Source organism: Miscanthus floridulus, chromosome 8 (genome assembly GCF_019320115.1).
Source record: "Miscanthus floridulus cultivar M001 chromosome 8, ASM1932011v1, whole genome shotgun sequence".
Taxonomy (NCBI): domain Eukaryota; kingdom Viridiplantae; phylum Streptophyta; class Magnoliopsida; order Poales; family Poaceae; genus Miscanthus; species Miscanthus floridulus.
The window spans coordinates 2,195,449-2,215,739 of record NC_089587.1 but is presented as its reverse complement, the minus strand read 5'-3'; the positions used below and the strand labels follow the sequence as shown (position 1 = coordinate 2,215,739).

The window sequence follows — 20,291 nt, the reverse complement described above, 5'->3', positions numbered from 1 at the left end:
CAAAAATAGCTCCTATCATTATACCTTTGCCTTGAGCCTATTTTTGTTTTTCTCTTTCTTCTTTTCCAAATGTGAAGCACTTGATCCTCTCATTTGTGGCCATCACCTTCACCATGACCATCATCTAGCTTCACCACTTGGATTGGACTACCTTATCTAAATCACACACTTAGATCAAAGGTTACTCCTAAGTTTTATCAATTATCCAAAACTAAACTAGGGCTTTCAAAGGTGCCGTGCTCCTCGAGGATATGTCTATTGTATTGATCATGCTTTATATGGTCTTAAACACAGGCTCCTCATGCATGGTTTTAGAAGTTTATCATTGTGATAAAGGCTGCTGGTTTTTTACCTAGTCCTCATGATCCAGCTTTGCCTATTCATCTTTCTCCACATGGACGTGCCTTGCTGCTTTTATATGTTGATGATATGTTGATTACCTTAAAGATAGATTTAGAAAGGCTATGCCTATTAAAATATATTACCCACATTTTGTTATGCCCTTACCCAAAATTTCTCCTCCTTTTCATGCCATAATTACTTCAAGTAGTAATAAGCTTCATGCATCTATGAATAATCATTTCTAATGTTCCATAGAATCCAATCATACTTCTAGTGTTCATTGGTTGTGATATGAAATTCACATATCTAGTATACTATTCAGTGTACAACAATAGATTCAGGGTAGAACATAAACTTCTAATTTTTGGACTGAAGTGAAGTATTAAATATTTAGTTTATGGATTATACTATTTCTTGGTTACATTGCTCCTTCTGAGATCAATTCATATGCTAGTATACTTCAATTATTCATGTGCTTTCAGGAAATTCAATTTCCCTTCTACCTATATAGTAGTAGTGCACAAAGAACTATATCCTTCATGGTTAATGGAGGCTTTTTTGTGGATAAAATTATTAAAAAACTTATTTAAATCGGTAAAAATAGGCAATTGTTTATATGTGAAACATATAAATCTTATTTATTCCATGCTAATTTAACACGTATTACTGTAAGTAAGAATTGCAACTATAAGAATATTAAATGCTTCATATTAGTCTTTAAGCTAATAAATTAACCATTAACTCTTCTATGAGTATATGACAACCACTTAATTCAACGGGAATCAAAACTTAATGCACCACTGCTACTACTAGTAATTATGAAGACAATATAAGTCTGTAAACACATGATTTAAGTCCTTCAAGAAAACTTTTAAATATTCTAATTCTTATCCAATCTTACATGTCTTAGCTTCTATACTTGGCATTTAGCAGCTTCATGCATGCTCTATTTCCTAGTTGTGATTTGTAATTATGATCCTTCCAAGAGTACAACATATGCAAGTCATATATCTTGATTCATAATGATGTCTAAAAATTCTAACTCAATTCTACTTGATATTGAGTAATTCTAGACGATAAATTTGAATACTTCTAGTACTCAATGCCCTCGGTCTTCTATTTCAAGAAATATTTCATCTGAAATTAGACAAAGTCTTATTTATCATCTAGTCTTCTATAGAGCATCCCATATGTTCATATAGCTTGAAAATTCAATTTTCAATATTTCTAATGCCATGCAATCACATATAGGATATCTTCTAGAATTTCTCATGCAGTGAGTCCCATAAGACCTTTAGGATTTAATTTGGTCACGTACTCATTCTTTAAGAGTAATATCAATCATTACAATGCGTAAGATCTACTCCACTTCGAATATTCTGCTAGGATTTAACAATGACCATGATATATAATTCTACCATTCAGATGACCATGATATGCCAAAGGTCCTCTAGCCTAACTGTTTAGATGGCTCCGGTGACACCTCTCAGGTTCTGAGTTTGATTCCCCGTGAGGACGAATTTCATGCTTGAGGGTAAAAAAATCACCTCGTCTGTCCCACACCAAAGTACAGGTCTGTGGCCGTCTCGTCTCACGGGGATACATGTGCCGCTGTAAATGGATGGGGCCAGGGTTCGGAGATTTTCTAGAGCTGCGTGAGAAGTTCTTCTTCTTAGTGAAACATCGTGGGGACGTCTCTCCCCCGTGGCTCTAGTTTTTTTTTCAACCATGGTATATAATTCTGCCATACAGGGCAAGTCCAGGACATTTCTTCTTCATAAAGGTATGTATTTATTATTATAAATGGAATCATCATGTGCATGCATATGGGTTTACTATACATGTAAACAAGTAGCAAGGTGCAAAAAAGGCGGTGGACGGTTATTCAAAATATTCCTAGAAGTATCCTAGCATTATTTTAGGATTTAATCATGGCACGTCCTAATTTTCAGAATTAATACCAACCATTCATTCATCCTAAAAATTCATTGTGCTAGGAAAACAAATATGAACCTGTTAAGGATGATAAGTCTACGGTCTATTGGATTTAGAGAGCACATATACCTTAGCTTTATTTCATGTTTTCTTCTAGTATAACCATTCAAGATTTTATTCTTGCAATTACATGGTATGTAATTCATAATGCGTGATAAATAAATGCATTCAAAAGAGAATAACACTATCAACAAATGGTAACTATACAGTAATAGACAATAAATACTGTAAATGTATCCAAACAACTGTTAAATTGACAACACACACAATTGTGCAGGAATTTCTATTTAAATACTTAGAACAAGCCATAGTATTCGATTTTCCCAAAGGGACTTTGTTCAAAAACACCCCAAATCTGGAATTTCCAAAAAAATATAGGACCTATTCTTCAAGAATACAAGACATACATAAAATCCGCAGGATTCAGAGGTCTAATGCAAAATTTTAAATTAATATAGACCTTTTTATTTCTTTTAGATGTTTCAGATTTTCTTTATAAAAAAACTCAATTCGACCGCTTCTCTCGGAGACCTATGATGGCCTGTTCAACCTGTTTCCGAGCGGCTGTGGCGTGCGGGCCGTGGAGGTGGGTGGCGGCTACGAGCCGTGTAGATACGAGCAAAGACATCTACAATCTCGGCAGTAGGTGTCCGACGATGCGGGTGGAGGCTATTCAGTAGCCGGCCATAGGGCAAACACGATCTTCTGGATGTAACTAACCTGCATTGTATCCACATATATATAGGGAGAGACTATTCAGTAGCTGGCTATAAAAATAAGTTATTTTATAGCCACCTCTATTTACGATAATTTTATATACTAATTTACGATAATATCAATACATATTTACGATAGTTGGGTTACTATAACACATGAGAATATTTACCATAATGTTATAGTAAACCACTTAGTAAGGACTTACTATAATCTCATAAATTAACATAGTAATTATCGTAACTCAAAGTAACTACAAAATAAGTTATTTTATAGTCAGCTACAGAATATATATATATATATATATATATATATATATATATATATATATATATATATATATATATATACACACACACGTGTGCAAGCATATGGGTGTACATGTTATCGCTCATACACGAGCATGCATACGTACTTCTTGTACATATATCTACTACTATGCGCCCGTGTAGAAAAAATTAGCCCAACTCCCTCAAAAAAAAAAGCCCGACTCAATAGTCATCTACAAGGCAAACACGATCTCCTGGATGCAATTCTATCATGCCTTGTAAAGTATATGTCGATCAATTTAATCTATCTCACGTACCACGTAGAACAGTGGTTAGTAGATATATACTGTTTAGGACGTTTAACATTATCGTACAACAGGCTACTTGACGGAAACGATATATGTCGATGCAATGCAGGTTAGTTGCATGTAGAGGTAGCATATCCGCTCCGCTAACAACGTCGGATAAAAGTAGAACATAGTAGATAAAGTAGAACACATAGACATAGAAGAGCTAAGGAGACTATTCTTTATTCCTTTTATTAATCTGGGTGATTACAACATAGAACTCCCACATATATATAGGGCATGTTTGGCATGGCTCCACTCCAGAACTCCAGCAAAAAATCCAGTCAAACACCTCAGCTCCAAAACTCCATAGAGCTGCCAACTCCATGGAGCTATAGTGCAAATGGGGGTGGAGTTTTGGAGCATCTCTTTTGCTGCTCCAGAACCCTCTCTTTTGAACCTCCTCGTGGAGTTGGTGGGTAATTACCCACCAATGCCACTGATTATAGAAAAACGGTTCGATTCTATTTTTCCGAGCCCCCCGCGCCGTGACTCCCTCCCCGTCCGACTGGATTCGCGAAGGTCTTCAAGCATCTCCGTCGCCCGCTCGCCTAGCTCCGGCCCCTGTTCCCGCCCAACTCCGGCCGCCGTGCCCGCCCAGATCCGCCCGCCGCGCCCGCTCCTAAACACCGTCGCGCATCCTGGCCTCGGGCGAGCGCTCCATGGGTGCCGCCGCGTGTTTCCCACGGCGCTTCTCCATGGTCTCCGCGAGTTCCCTACAAGATCCTCCGCTTCTCTATGGGCGCTTCTTCAGGGACGGGAAAGAGCTCTCCACGGGCACAAGCTCGGTAGAGGGCCGCCGCGGGCTGGAGCTCTGCCGCGGGCGCGAGGGCCTGGTCTGGCGACGCGAGATCTGAGCCGCCATTGATGGGTTTTCTTTCGAGCATTGGTTGCGAATGTTTTCATCGGCTCCTCGCCGCCGCCGTCAACAGCGCCCCACCCCCGTCAACAGCCGCTCGCCCGCCGCTCCTGTGGCACATCTTGTCGAGGGCGCGTGTGCCGTGCGGTCCAGGCTGCCCGCCAGGAGCAGCGCGATGGCGAGGCGTTGCTGTCCCTGAGAAAGAAAAGAGGAGAATAAGAGGATGACAGATGGGACCATGAGTTGGGGGCAAGAATGACAATTCACCTTCAAACTCCTCTTTTCTGGAGCTGGGGACATCCTTCCAGCCTAAGGATGGCAACGGGTATATACCCGTCGGGTATCGCCGGAACGTTCTCTTCCCCGCTATGGAGAATTCATTCCGTCCCCATCCCCATTAACTGTCTCGGGTATAGATTCTTGCCCATCCCCGTACCCGTCGGGTATCGGTCGGGTAACAGATACCCGACGGGTACTGCATACCCGATAAACAATGACACTTGGGGTCGCAGCTTTGCAATCGGAGACGTTTCTTCTTCACCCGGGTATAAGTGTCGGAGTCTCGGAGATGCCGAGGAGAAGGAGCGAGGTTGCGAGGAGGACGAGCAAAGGTGGCGGAGAGACCGAACTGAGGAAGCGAGGGGCACGAGCGCTCATGAGACAGGCGTGCTTGTGCTGCTGGCGGAGATGGTGAGGAAAAATTGAACGAGGGTTCCTAGAACACACAAATTATATATATGACTGTTCAGATTTGGACCAAAATATCTATGTTGAGCTTCTTTGGGCCTAATACTCGCATGACAGCTCAAATAGTCGGGTTCCCCAACGGCTAACGGGGACGGGTAAACAGGGAACGTTCCCGTACCCGCTATACCCGTCGGGTATGGATTCTTGTCCATTTAGATGCCCGCGGGTAAAGATATGATCTCATCCCCATTCCCTAATGGATCAAATACCCGTCGGGTATCGGGTATCGGGTCCCCGTTGCCATCCTTATAATCCAGTCAAACACCTCAATCAGACAGCTCCAACTCCACCTAGAGCTGGCTCCACCTGGAGTTCTGGAGTGGAGCAGCTCCACTCAGAGTTGGAGCCATGCCAAACAAGACCATAGTCTTGCCAAGGTCTAAGAGTTTAGTAAGATTTCATATATAAACATAATAGGATTATTAAGATTCCTCGTTCTCCTTTTCTTGTACGTTTGAACACCATGCACCCAGGCAAGACCGACTGCTTTCTCTAGATAGGACAAACAATCTGCTAGATGGAAATTCAAATCCTGTGGAAACAATAAACATTCGGCCAAACTCTTTTTGGTTTAATATTACGAGTAAGATAAGATTTTGCCTAATTTCGACTTAAACTTTTTTCTATTTGGGCTAGAATTCCTATTCAGTTTACTCAGGATTAAGAGATCTATTTGGATAGAATTAGAATTCCTTAGGAGAGTCGTAGAGGGACGAACAGAGACATTTTCTATTTCTATATATAAACAGAGAGAGTTTCACATTCAGGGAGGCCATACCCAAAAAAATGGGAGGAATTTTGGCTCTTTATATTATTATATATAAGTGTAAATATATAGATGTAGATATAGATATAAATATAAATATAGACGTAGATATAGATATAGATTTTTTTGAGGGAAATATAGATAGGTGTAGAATATAGATATATATATAGATATAGAAGTGGGATGATGTTTGGAGTCGGGTGGGCCTGAAAGTCCAAGAAGCAGAGAATCGGTCCGGCCCAGGGCCAATGATCCCAGCCCAGCCCAACCAAAGCATACCTGAGTTGTAGGCGGAGGGAGCAGAGAAACCCCTCAACCAAAGCAAACCCTCGCCGCGCCGCCGCCTTTCCCCTCGTCCACTGCCTCGACGATTCCGACTCCTGCCCGCTGCTGCTCCCAGCCTCCGACGACAGGGTAAGGGCTTCTTCCAGCCGCGTGCGAGCCCGACCATCCAGTTAGAGGATGAGCCGCAGCCTCGGGATCCCGGTGAAGCTGCTGCACGAGGCGGCGGGCCACGTCGTCACGGTCGAGCTCAAGACCGGCGAGGTCTACCGCGGCTCCATGGTCGAGTGCGAGGACAACTGGAACTGCCAGCTCGAAAACATCACCTTCACGGCAAAGGTTCGTTTCGTTTCGTTTGGTTTGCCTCGTCTCTCAATAAATCTCTGTTGAATAATGTTCAAGCAATGGATGGATTCCAGGACGGCAAGGTGTCGCAGCTGGAGCACGTCTTCATCAGAGGGAGCAGGGTCAGGTTCATGATCATACCCGACATGCTCAAGAACGCCCCAATGTTCAAGCGCCTCGAGGCCAGGATTAGGGTCATCACTCTTACACCTGCTCCTCCCTCTTTTGTTCATACCACCTTTATTTATGATGCCACTGTTGCAATTTCTTCCTCATCTTGGCATATACCACACTAAATAAATACTAGCACATGCTTAATTGCTAACCATCGCTCATCTTCCTGCAGGGTAAAGGCTCAGCTGTTGGTGTCGGCCGAGGCCGCGCGGTTGCCATGCGTGCTAGGGTAATCACATCGTGCTTTCTCTCCACAAGCATCACTTGTTAATCTGGAAGGATTTGATTCATTCAATAACTCCATAAATTTTGAATTTTACAAGATTCTTAGCTCCTGTGAATAAATCTTCAACTGCTGTCTAGATGTAGTTCATGATGCTGAACGCAGTCCAACACATGCAACATTATCCAAATAGCTATAAGCACAGAACATCATACAGCAGTCCTCCATATCTAGTAATCTAGACACGCCTTTGACAGCATTGCCCAATCCCCATTCTTTGCCATGCTGCAATTCTCACACGTCACTCTTTGCATGATCATTTGAACCAAGGCAAGCAGCTTGAGATATGTTTTAGCTAGACTAGCGTGGGAGAGGCAATGCAATTCTTACTATTGATCATGAGCCTCACCTGGCTTATTGCTCCTGCACATTAGAACGTCTTTCTCCTGTAGTTGCTCTCATGTTAAATCTAAGATGTTAGTCGCTGAATTCTCACTCTTGGTAGTAGGAGAATTCTTACTCTCATCGAGAGAGGATGACACTAGGAGTTGGGGCAATTTTCTTGTCTATTTCTCACACAAACTCACACAAATGCCATGCCAACCTGAGGGGTTGGGGTTACATATTTATAGGCTGCTAGCCAGTCAAGCATATGCCAAGATGCTAGTCTAAGATGCTAAGATGCTAGTCTAAGATGCTAAGGTGCTGTCCTCTAAGATGCTGTCCTCTAATATGCTGTCCTAGATGCTAACAGCCACTGTCCTAGATGCTAACAGCCAACAGCCCCACAAAGACTAGATGTTGTCCTTGTGCAACAGCCTCCAACAGCCCCACAATAGACCAGCCAGACTTATCCATCATTCTCCCCCTAAGTCTTGTGCGTCGTCTTGTGGGAAAGTTGAACCATCCCGGTCCTGGAGCAGAGCTCAAGGAACTTGATCCTCCCAAGGGGCTTGGTGAGCAGGTCCGCAAGCTGGTCCTTGGTGTTGATGTAGCTCGCCTTGATGCTCCCTTCCTCCAAACAGCCTCGGATGAAGTGGTACCTCACCCGGATGTGCTTGCTGCGTTCGTGGAACACGGGGTTCTTTGCCGCTAGAGCGGACTTGCTGTCCACCCTGAGCTCCACCGCTCTAGTGTCTCTGCCGAGGAGATCACCAAGCAGTCGAGCGAGCCAGAGCGCCTGAGTCGAAGCGGTGGAGGCCGCTATGTACTCGGCCTCGCAGCTGGACAGGGCCACCACCTGCTGCTTGACCGACTGCCAGCTAACGAGGCACTTGCCGAGGAAGAAGAGGATCCCGCTCATGCTCTTGCTGGTGTCGATGTCGCCGACGTGGTCGCTGTCGCTGTACCCGACGAAGTGTGCCGCCCCAGGGCACCTCGGGTAGTAGAGGCCGTGGTCGAGAGTCCCCGCAACGTAGCGGATGATCCTCTTCACAGCCTGCTGGTGCTCCGTCGTCGGTCGCTGCATGAACCGACTAACGTAGTCGACGGAGAACGCCAAGTCCGGCCGTGTGTGGGCGAGGTAGCGAAGGCTCCCCACAAGACGCCGGTACTACGTAGCGTCCACCTCCTCTGTCGTGCTGTCGCGGCTCAGCTTCAGCCTCTCCTCCATCGGAGTGAGAGCTGGGTTGCAGTCGGTGAGCCCAGCTTGCTCAACGACGCGCTTGGCGTAGGCGGTCTGTCGAAGCGTGATCCCAGAGTCATCTTGGTGCACCTCGATTCCCAGGTAGGAGAGAGGCCCCAGGTCACTCATCTGGAAGGTGGCCTTCATCTCTTCCTTGAATGCTGCCACCTCCGCATCCTTGGTGCCGGTGATCACCAAGTCGTTGACGTAGACACCCACCAGCAGGGCATTTCCTCCATTGCCCCGTCGGTAGATGGCCGCCTCGTGCGGGCTTTGCTCGAAGCCCATCCCCTTTAGCGTGGAATCCAACTTGGCATTCCACGCCCTCGGTGCCTGCCGCAAGCCATAGAGGGCCTTGCGCAGGCGGAGTACCTTGCCCTCCTTGCTGGGGATCGCAAATCCCGGCGGCTGGTGCACGTAGACCTCCTCCTTCAAGTCGCCGTTAAGGAACGCCGACTTGACGTCCATGTTATGAACACGCCAGCCCTCTAGGGCAGCTAGCGCAAGGAGGAGTCGCACGGACTCCATCCGTGCCACGGGAGCAAAGGCGTCGTCGAAGTCGACCTCCTCCTGCTGCACGAAACCTCGTGCCACCAAGCGAGCCTTGTGCTTGACGATGGCACCGGCTTCATCCCTCTTCAGCTTGTACACCCACTTAAGGGTGATCGCGCGATGACCACGAGGAAGGTCAGCAAGCTCCCAGGTGCGGTTCTTCTCAACCGCATCCATCTCCAACTGCATCGCGGCGCGCCATGCCGCGTGTCTCTCGGCCTCTGCAAACGACCGAGGCTCGCCGTCGTCACATGCAAGGTGCAACTGCGCCTCCAGGTCGTGAGGCACCGGTCCCGGCACCGGCTGGTCGCCGAGAAGGTTCTCCATCGTACGGTACCGCAACGGCTCGCCGTCGTGGTACGCGTCGACGCGCTCCTCGTCGTGAGAGAGCGGAGTAGCGAGCTCAACCGGGCCGTGCTCGACACGAGCTGGTGGTGGAGTAGACGTGCCCGGAGTGGTGCCTGTCGGTGCTGGAGTGCGTGGCGTTGCAGGCTGTGATGGAGCCGGCGAAGAACTCATCGCAGCCGAGGTCCTGGCTGGAGAGCGTGGTGCTGTCGGAGTAGCAGGCGCCGGGGTCGGTGGAGGCTCGGGGACTGGGGTAGACGCGCTCGCCGAAGAAGAGCCGCCTACTCCCCCAGCTCCCTCGAAGTGGACGTACTCGACAGAGAAGTCGTCGTACGTCGGAGCCGAGCCGTCGTCCACCGCCTTGTCCCATGCCCATCCTCGCCCTTCGTCGAACACAACGACGCGCGCCGTGCGCACACGCTGTGTCTTCGGGTCGAGGATGCGGTAGGCCTTCGAGCCCTCCGCGTAGCCGATGAACACTCCCGGAGTGTTCCTGTCGTCGAGCTTGCTGATGTGGCCAAGCTCCTTGGCGAACGCGAGGCAGCCGAAGACCCGCAAGTGGGAGACCGCCGGCTTGCGCCCATGCCAAGCCTCGTACGGCGTCCTGCCGTCGAGCGCCTTGGTAGGCGAGCGGTTGAGGATGTAGACGGCCGTCACCACCGCCTCTCCCCAGAAGATAGCCGGCATCCCCCTCTGCTTGAGGAGGGCCCAAGCCATCCCCACAACCGTCTGGTTGCGCCGCTCGACGACGCCGTTCTGCTGCGGGCTGTACGGCGCGGAGTAGTGGCGCTGAATGCCCTCGTCAGCGCAGTACGACGCGAATTCAGCCGCCGTGAATTCACCGCCGTTGTCGGTGCGCAGCACGCGCAGCTTGCGGCCGCACTCCGCCTCCGCAGCAGCCTGCGTGCGCCTGATGGCGTCCGCAGCCTCTCTCTTGCTGCCGAGGACCATCACCCACATGTAGCGAGAGAGGTCGTCGACGAGGAGCAGGAAGTAGCGTCGCCCTCCCGGTGTGGCTGGTGTCACCGGGCCACACAAGTCCCCGTGCACAAGCTCGAGCCTCTCCTTGGCTCGAAAGCTCGCCCGATGGGGAAAGGGGAGTTGCCTCTGCTTCGTCAACACGCAGACGTCGCAGAGCTGCTCCACATGGTCGAGGCACGGCAGGCCTCGCACCATCTCCGTGGCACTGAGCCGCTTCAGGGCCTCAAAGTGAAGGTGCCCGAAACGCTCGTGCCACTGCCACGCCTCGTCGTCCCGACGAGCAGCGAGACAGAGGAGTTGTGCCACCTGCACGTTAAGGACGTAGAGTCGATTTGCGCTTCTGGATACCTTGGCAAGAAGGCGACGACGACGATCCCAAATCCTCATGACTCCGTCCTCAACCACCACGCGCGAACCGTTCTCATCCAGCTGTCCCAAGCTGATGATGGAGTTCCTCAACGCGGGGATGTAGTAGACTCCGGTGAGCAGCCTGTGCTCACCAGACACGGTGGTGAAGATGACGGAGCCGACGCCCTTGATCTCCACGCCGGAGGCATCCCCAAACTTGACGGAGCCTCGGACGCTAGAGTCAAGCTCGGTGAAGAACTCCCGTCGACCGGTCATGTGATGGGTGGCGCCGGTGTCGAGGCACCACCCGTCAGTCTTGTCGTTGCCGGAGCTGTCGCCGAGGAGGGCGTGTGCTTTTGGCTCGTCGAGGTGGAGGAGAGCCGCTGCGGCCGGTGCCGTTGGAGGTAGCTCGATGCTGGCATGTGCCATGAACAGAGCCGGCTCCTCCTCCTCCGCCTGTGCGACGTGGGCCTGGCCGCGTCGTGGCTGTCGACAGTCCTTGGCCCAATGGCCAAGCTGGCCGCAGTTGCGGCAGGTGTCGTCTCGTGCCGGTTTGTGCCTGCCGGCGGCGCCGCCCTGGGCGCCTCCGCGGGCATCACCCTCGGCACGTCCTCGCGCCCCGGCCTGGGCGTCTCTGCGCGCCTTGCGCGGCTTGCCACGCTTGCGGCCGCCTGTCGCGGAAGAAGGCTCCCCCTTCCTCCGGTCACCCTGGCTGGCAAGCCACTGCTCCCGAGTGAGAAGGAGCTTCCCGCCAATGGTGATGGGCCCCGAGAGGGACTGTGGCTCATCACTGTCGACGACCTTGAGGCGACCTATCGCCTCCTCGATCGACATCGTGGAGAGATCCAGCAGCGACTCGATCGAGCGAGCCATCTGCTTGTACTTCTCGGGGACGCAGCGGAAGAGCTTTTCGACAGCTCTCTCCTCGCCGTAGGTGTCGTCGCCGAACTGCACCATCTTCTGCAACAGAGTGTTGAGACGGAGAGCAAAGTCATCAACGTCCTCACCTGGCTTGAAGGCCAGGTTCTCCCACTCCTTGCGAAGTGCCTGCAGTGTGGACTTGCGGGCGCGGTCGCTGCCGATGCGTGCCGCAGCGATGGCATCCCAAGCCTCCTTGGCAGTCCGCTTGCTGGTAAGCGAGAACTGCATCTCGGGCGGGACTGCAGCGATGAGAGCATCCAGCGCCCGTCGATCTAGGTCGTAGTCGACGTCGCCGTACCGGACTGCCTCCCACATGTGCCGCACCTAGAGCTTTACCCTCATCACCGCAGCCCACTCGACGTAGTTGGTCTTGGTGAGGGTGGGCCACCCACCGCCGGGACCGACGTCCCTGACAACAGCCTGGAGCCCGTGGTAACCACGGTACCGATCCGGGGAGAGAGAGCCACGCTGCCTGTGAAGGCCGCGCTCTCCATCGACCCGTCGGTACCGATCCGGGGAGAGAGAGCCACGCTGCCTGTGAAGGCCGCGCTCTCCATCGACCCGTTCGCCACCGTTACCGTGCGCGCCTCCTCCAGGAGCGCCGTCGCCGTGCGCGCCTCCTCCAGGAGCGCCACCGGCGCGTTTGCGCCTGTCTGGGCTGCCGCCGCGCTCGTGGGCGTGCGCGGCTGCCCCAGGAGCGCCACCGCCGTGCGCGCCTCCTCCAGAAGCGCCGCCAGCGCGTCCGCGCCTGTCTGGGCTGCCGCCACGCTCGTGGACGTGCGCGGCTGCCCACTGCGCCGCCCGCGCTCGCGCTGCCTCCCTCTCTAGCAGCTCGAGGTCTGCGTCGGTGGTGTTGTCAGCGGAAATGGAGCTGCCGATGCTGCCGCGCAGAGCCTCGACCTCCGCCGCCGCCGCACGCGCTGCATTCGCCGCCGCCGCTGCTTCCGCCTCCGCTCTGGCTGCTGCTAGCTCCGCCGCTGCTAGCCTCGACGCCCTTGCTGCCGCCGCAGCGGTCTCTGCCGCCGCTCGCTCGCGTTCCTCTGCCGCGGCAAGTTCGGCCTCCTGTCGACGCCGCGTGCTCGAGGCGACCGAGCGCTGAGACTGCCCTACGGACATGACGCGCTACCGCGGGGCTGCTTCGTGGGGAGAGGGCTGCTTCAGACGAGCTGGGAGAAGAGTGAACAGGAGCGGCCGGAGGAGCTGCTGCTGCCAACAGCTGGGACTGTTGTGGGGCTGGGAGAGAAGATGAGCAAGAGATGCTCAGGCTACAGGATAATACGGCTCCGATACCACTTGTTAGTCGCTGAATTCTCACTCTTGGTAGTAGGAGAATTCTTACTCTCATCGAGAGAGGATGACACTAGGAGTTGGGGCAATTTTCTTGTCTATTTCTCACACAAACTCACACAAATGCCATGCCAACCTGAGGGGTTGGGGTTACATATTTATAGGCTGCTAGCCAGCCAAGCATATGCCAAAATGCTAGTCTAAGATGCTTGTCTAAGATGCTAAGGTGCTGTCCTCTAAGATGCTGTCCTCTAATATGCTGTCCTAGATGCTAACAGCCACTGTCCTAGATGCTAACAGCCAACAGCCCCACAAAGACTAGATGCTGTCCTTGTGCAACAGCCTCCAACAGCCCCACAATAGACCAGCCAAACTTATCCATCATAAGACACGATGTTTCCATGTTTCATCTCAAGTTGCTATTGAATGTCCTTGCTAGTTGCACTATCACCTTCTCTTCAAGATGGGTAATAGTCTTGATTTTACTTTCTCCCGAGCCTGTGGATTTATACTAAGAAAAGAGTATTTTGTGTTTGAAGTCACCCTTTTCTTTTCAACCGTTTGATCTTGAAATCTTCCTACCCAGAACTAAAATGTGAGAGTACACCATGAAGTTTAGAACAAATGTATTTACACAATCTAGCTTAATTTGCGTAAGAAAGCATGAAGAATATGAACTGTTCTGACTTTGATCACAACAAGTCATGTATCACATTTCCTATGTTTTTGCCTACCAATCAGCAGTCAGCACCCACTTATAAGGGAATTTGAATTTTGAATTTGAAGCATCTTGGGAGTGTTCGCATGTGAACTTTAAAATGTGCAACCATCTGCATTGAAATCATCTTTGTATTTACACGACTTCCATGAATCTGATGGATAAGTCTCTGTGTAGGTCTTTGTGGGGCTGCAGCAGCATGGTGGTCTTGCTGCCCATCTAGGACATCATCTTAGACTAGCATCTTGGTATATGCTTGGCTGGCTAGCAGCCTATAAATATGTATCCCCAACCCCTCAGGTTGGCATGGCATTTGTGTGAGAAATGAACCAGAAAATTGCCCCAACTCCTAGTGTCATCATCTCTCGATGAGAGTAAGAATTCTGCTACTACCAAGAGTAAGAATTCTGCGATTAACAACTGGTATAAGAATCGTACTATCCTGTAGCCTGAGCATCTCCTGCTCATCTCCTTTCCCAGCCTCGCAACTGCCCCAGCCGGGAGCAGCAGCAGCTCCGGCCGCTCCTGCTCACTCCTCTCCCTCTACCTCGTCTGAAGCAGCCCTCTCTCCACGTAGCAGCCCCCGGTAGCGCGTCATGTCCGCAGGGCAGTCTCAGCGCTCGGTCGCCTCGAGCACGCGGCGTCGGCAGGAGGCCGAACTTACCGCGGCAGAGGAACGCGAGCGAGCGGCGGCAGAGACTGCTGCGGCGGCGGCAAGGGCGTTGAGGCTGGCAGCGGCGGAGCTGGCAACAGCCGGAGCGGAAGCGGCGGCGGCGGTGGATGCAGCGCGTGCGGCGGCAGCCGAGGTCGAGGCTCTGCGCGGCAGCATCAGCAGCTCCGTTTCTGCTGACGACAGCGCCGACGTGGACCTCAAGCTGCTGGAAAGAGAGGCAGCGCGAGCACGGGCGGCGCAGTGGGCAGCCGCACACGCCCACGAGCGCGACGGCAGCCCAGACAGGCGCGGACGCGCCGACGGCGCTCCTGGAGGAGGCGCGCACGGCAACGGTGGCAGACGGGTCGATGGAGAGCGCGGCTTTCACAGGCAGCGTGGCTCTCTCTCCCCGGATCGGTACCGTGGTTACCACGGGCTCTAGGCTGTTGTCAGGGACGTCGGCCCTGGTGGTGGGTGGCCTACCCTCACTAAGACCAACTACGTCGAGTGGGTTGCGGTGATGAGGGTAAAGCTCCAGGTGCGGCACATGTGGGAGGCAGTCCGGTACGGCGACGTCGATTACGACCAGGATCGACGGGCGCTGGATGCCCTCATCGCTGCAGTCCCGCCCGAGATGCAGTTCTCGCTTACCAACAAGCGGACTGGCAAGAAGGCTTGGGACGCCATCGCTGCGGCACGCATCGGCAGCGACCGCGTCCGCAAGTCCACACTGCAGGCACTTCGCAAGGAGTGGGAGAACCTGGCCTTCAAGCCAGGTGAGGACGTTGATGATTTTGCTCTCCGTCTCAACACTCTGTTGCAGAAGATGGTGTAGTTCGGCGATGACACCTACGGCGAGGAGAGAGCTGTTGAAAAGTTCTTCCGCTGCGTCCCCGAGAAGTACAAGCAGATGGCTCGCTCGATCGAGTCCCTGTTGGATCTCTCCACGATGTCGATCGAGGAGGCGATAGGTCGCCTCAAGGTCATCGACAGCGATGAGCCACGGTCACTCTCGGGGCCCATCACCACTGGCGGGAAGCTCATTCTCACTCGGGAGCAGTGGGCTGCCTGTCAAGGTGATCGGAAGAAGGGGGAGCCTTTTTCCACGACAGGCGACCGCAAGCGTGGCAAGCCGCGCAAGGCGCGTAGAGACGCCTAGGCCGGGGTGCGAGGACGTGCCGAGGGTGATGCCCGCGGAGGCGCCTAGGGCAGCGCCGCCGGCAAGCACAAGCCGGCACGAGACGACACCTGCCGCAACTGCGGCCAGCTTGGCCATTGGGCCAAGGATTGTCGACAGCCACGACGCGGCCAGGCCCACGTCGCACAGGCGGAGGAGGAGGAGCCGGTTCTGTTCATGGCACATGCAAGCATCGAGCTACCTCCAGCGGCATCGGCCGCAGCGGCTCTCCTCCACCTTGATGAGCCAAAAGCACACGTCCTCCTCGGCAATGGCTCCGGCAACGACAAGACTGACGGGTGGTGCCTCGACACCGGCGCCACCCATCACATGACCGGTCGATGGGAGTTCTTCACCGAGCTTGAATCTAGCGTCCGAGGCTCCGTCAAGTTTGGGGATGCCTCCGGCGTGGAGATCAAGGGCGCCGGCTCCGTCATCTTCACCGCTGTGTCTGGTGAGCACAGGCTGCTCACCGGAGTCTACTACATCCCCGCGTTGAGGAACTCCATCATCAGCTTGGGGCAGCTGGATGAGAACGACTCACGCGTGGTGGTTGAGGATGGAGTCATGAGGATTTGGGATCGCCGTCGCCGCCTTCTTGCCAAGGTATCCAGAAGCGCAAATTGACTCTACGTCCTTAACGTGCAGGTGGCACAACCCCTCTGTCTCGCTGCTCGTCGGGATGACGAGGCATGGTAGTGGCACGAGCGCTTCGGGCACCTTCACTTCGAGGCCCTGAAGCGGCTCAGTGCCACGGAGATGGTGCGAGGCCTGCCGTGCCTCGACCATGTGGAGCAGCTCTGCGACGTCTGCGTGTTGACGAAGCAGAGGCGACTCCCCTTTCCCCAGCGGGCGAGCTTTCGAGCCAAGGAGAGGCTCGAGCTTGTGCACGGGGACTTGTGTGGCCCGGTGACACCGGCCACACCGGGAGGACGACGCTACTTCCTGCTGCTCGTCGACGACTTCTCCCGCTACATGTGGGTGATGGTCCTCGGCAGCAAGGGAGAGGCTGCGGACGCCATCAGGCGCACGCAGGCTGCTGCGGAGGCGGAGTGCGGCCGCAAGCTGCGCGTGCTGCGCACCGACAACGGCGGTGAATTCACGGTGGCTGAATTCGCGTCGTACTGCGCTGATGAGGGCATTCAGCGCCACTACTCCGCGCCGTACAGCCCGCAGCAGAACGGTGTCGTCGAGCGGCGCAACCAGACGGTTGTGGGGATGGCTCGGGCCCTTCTCAAGCAGAGGGGGATGCCGGCTGTCTTCTGGGGAGAGGCGGTGGTGTCGGTCGTCTACATCCTCAACCGCTCGCCTACCAAGGCGCTCGACGGCAGGATGCCGTACGAGGCTTGGCATGGGCGCAAGCCGGCGGTCTCCCACTTGCGGGTCTTCGACTGCCTCGCGTTCGCCAAGGAGCTTGGCCACATCAGCAAGCTCGACGACAGGAGCACTCCGGGAGTGTTCATCGGCTACGCGGAGGGTTCGAAGGCCTACTGCATCCTCGACCCGAAGACAGCGTGTGTGCACGTCGTGCGACGTTGTGTTCAACGAAGGGCGAGGATGGGCGTGGGACAAGGCGGTGGACGACGGCTCGGCTCCGACGTACGACGACTTCACTGTTGAGTACGTCCACTTCAAGGGAGCTGGGGGAGTAGGCAGCTCTTCTTCAACGAGCGCGTCTACCCCAGTCCCCGAGCCTCCATCCACTTCAAGGGATGCAGTTGGAGATGGATGCGGTTGAGAAGAACCGCACCTGGGAGCTTGCTGACCTTCCTCGTGGTCACCGCGCGATCACCCTTAAGTGGGTGTACAAGCTGAAGAGGGATGAAGCCGGCACCATCGTCAAGCACAAGGCTCGCTTGGTGGCACGAGGTTTCGTGCAGCAGGAGGGGGTCGACTTCGACGACGCCTTTGCTCCCGTGGCACGGATGGAGTCCGTGCGACTCCTCTTTGCGCTAGCTGCCCAGGAGGGCTGGCGTGTTCATCACATGGACGTCAAGTCGGCGTTCCTTAACGACGACTTGAAGGAGGAGGTCTACGTGCACCAGCCGCCGGGATTTGCGATCCCCGGCAAGGAGGGCAAGGTGCTCCGCCTGCGCAAGGCCCTCTATGGCTTGCGGCAGGCACCGAGGGCGTGGAATGCCAAGTTGGATTCCACGCTAAAGGGGATGGGCTTCGAGCAAAGCCCGCACGAGGCAGCCATCTATCGACGGGACAGTGGAGGAAATGCTCTGCTGGTGAGTGTATACGTCGACGACTTGGTGATCACCGGCACTAAGGATGCGGAGGTGGCGGCATTCAAGGAAGAGATGAAGGCCACCTTACAGATGAGTGACATGGGGCCTCTCTCCATCTATCTAGGAATCGAGGTGCACTAGGATGACTCCGGGATCACGTTTCGACAGACCGCCTACGCCAAGCGCGTCGTTGAGCTAGCTGGGCTCACCGACTGCAACCCAGCTCTCACTCCGATGGAGGAGAGGCTGAAGCTGAGCCACGACAGCACGACGGAGGAGGTGGACGCTACGCAGTACCGGCGTCTTGTGGGGAGTCTTCGCTACCTCGCCCACACACGGCCGGACTTGGCATTCTCCGTCGGCTACGTTAGTCGGTTCATGCAGCGACCGACGACGGAGCACCAACAGGCTGTGAAGAGGATCATCCGCTACGTTGCGGGGACTCTCGACCACGGCCTCTATTACCCTAGGTGCCCTGGGGCGGCACACTTCGTCGGGTACAGCGACAGTGACCACGCCGGCGACATCGACACCAGCAAGAGCACGAGCTGGATCCTCTTCCTCCTCGGCAAGTGCCTCGTTAGCTGGCAGTCGGTCAAGCAGCAGGTGGTGGCCCTGTCCAGCTGCGAGGCCGAGTACATAGCGGCCTCCACCGCTTCGACTCAGGCGCTCTGGCTCGCTTGACTGCTCGGTGATCTCCTCGGTAGAGACACTAGAGCGGTGGAGCTCAGGATGGACAGCAAGTCCGCTCTGGCCTTGGCAAAGAACCCCGTTTTCCATGAACGGAGTAAGCACATCCGGGTGAGGTACCACTTCATCCGAGGCTGTTTGAAGGAAGGGAGCATCAAGGCGAGCTACATCAACACCAAGGACCAGCTTGCGGACCTGCTTACCAAGCCTCTTGGGAGGATCAAGTTCCTTGAGCTCTGCTCCAGGATGGGGATGGTTCAACTTTCCCACAAGACAACGCACAAGACTTAGGGGGAGAATGATGGATAAGTCTCTGTGTAGGTCTTTGTGGGGCTGCAGCAGCATGGTGGTCTTGCTGCCCATCAATGACAGTATCCTTGACTGGTTATGACAGCATCTTAGCATCTAGGACAGCATCTTGGCATATGCTTGGCTGGTTAGCAGCCTATAAATATGTATCCCCAATCCCTCAGGTTGGCATGGTATTTGTGTGAGAAATAAACCAGAAAATTACCCCAACTTCTAGTGTCATCCTCTCTCGATGAGAGTTAGAATTCTGCTATTACCGAGCGTAAGAATTCAGCGACTAACAGAATCTGATATATGCCTGCACACATTCAGATCCTTTTATTTGTGTGCATACTTTTGTGTTATACATATGTTCTAACCTTTTGCCTGCCACTTGATGTAGGCTGCTGCTGGTCGTGGCGGTGGTCCTGTTGGACGAGGTGGTGCACCCCCTGTGAGGAGGTAGATCTGTCTAAAGGATCGCGCACGCTTTTATCAGGCAAACCAAGCTTTTGCCCTAGTTGCTAAATCTTTGCTTGGGCAGCCATGCTTGTAAGGTAGCTTATCTGCAGTAGTTTGTGTTCACGGAATGGATGCAAAACTTATGTAACTTTGCCCCACAGTGTATTGCTCAAGTGTGGTGTTAGCTTTAAGCACGAGAAGAAAGTTTCAACGATGCTATGTTGCTATTGAGGGTGCGATTTGGTTATTGACTGCTGCTTGTACTGGTCAGAAAATGTGCTCTTTCTTCACGTTCCCTAGCTTTGCTGTTGAGGTAGCTTCATGATTATGGTGATAGTTGTGAGTACTGGTGCCCTTGGTACTTGTTGCTGCTTTAGGAGCGGCATAATTAGCTTTGCTAGTGAATTGCTAGTGAAGACCTTTGGGGGTACCCAGATCAAGCTCAGGTGTTTTAGAATGTAAGAGTGAATACCAATACATATGCATATCATCATGAATTAGTAAGTACTCCTGGAGGACAAGCCGGTCGATGCCGTGCATGAGAATTGCCCATGATAATCCGGCAAATGTCTTTCGAAGCAAGCATTTAACTGATCAGTGTCTTTCTGAACAGTTACAAATGTGCCTCTCCTTGCCTATACCCGACTCGTCTGCTAAGCTTTGTTATTTGGCCTGGGAACATTTGCTTCCCAAGCTCACTGAAGACCAATTTCCGTTTACCTCATCTTAGTCCACAAGCAGGTAAACGGAAATTTCAATCAGCTGTGTATCAAATTATTGATGAATTAACTGAGAATTACATGCACAAATAGTTTTGTCTTGGAAACAAATTCCTTGGAATTTCACAGGAATCCTGTAGGAAATCCACAGGAATTAGCTCCTCATAGGAAAAATGCATTTGGAAAAAAAAAAATCCCACATTCCAAAGGGGATCCAAATACAAAGGCAG

At 52.8% G+C, this 20,291-nt stretch overlaps 1 protein-coding gene across 1 annotated transcript; it reads left to right on the top strand.

Annotated features, from left to right (window-relative positions):
• Positions 1-6,332: 6,332 nt before the first annotated feature.
• On the top strand, positions 6,333-19,589 carry LOC136475501 (small nuclear ribonucleoprotein SmD3b-like). Its single transcript, XM_066472978.1, has 4 exons — positions 6,333-6,660; positions 6,741-6,860; positions 7,013-7,069; positions 19,284-19,589. The coding sequence occupies exons 1-4, from the start codon at positions 6,502-6,504 to the stop codon at positions 19,344-19,346; spliced, it is 399 nt and encodes a 132-aa protein (XP_066329075.1). The 5' UTR covers positions 6,333-6,501; the 3' UTR covers positions 19,347-19,589.
• Positions 19,590-20,291: the final 702 nt, after the last annotated feature.

Excerpts from the sequence above, each read along its gene's own strand:
- LOC136475501 (XM_066472978.1), top strand. The coding sequence starts at position 6,502 with ATGAGCCGCAGCCTCGGGATCCCGGTGAAGCTGCTGCACGAGGCGGCG. Across the intron at positions 6,661-6,740 it reads ACATCACCTTCACGGCAAAG|GACGGCAAGGTGTCGCAGCT; the intron begins GTTCGTTTCGTT and ends GATGGATTCCAG. Across the intron at positions 7,070-19,283 it reads CGGTTGCCATGCGTGCTAGG|GCTGCTGCTGGTCGTGGCGG; the intron begins GTAATCACATCG and ends CACTTGATGTAG.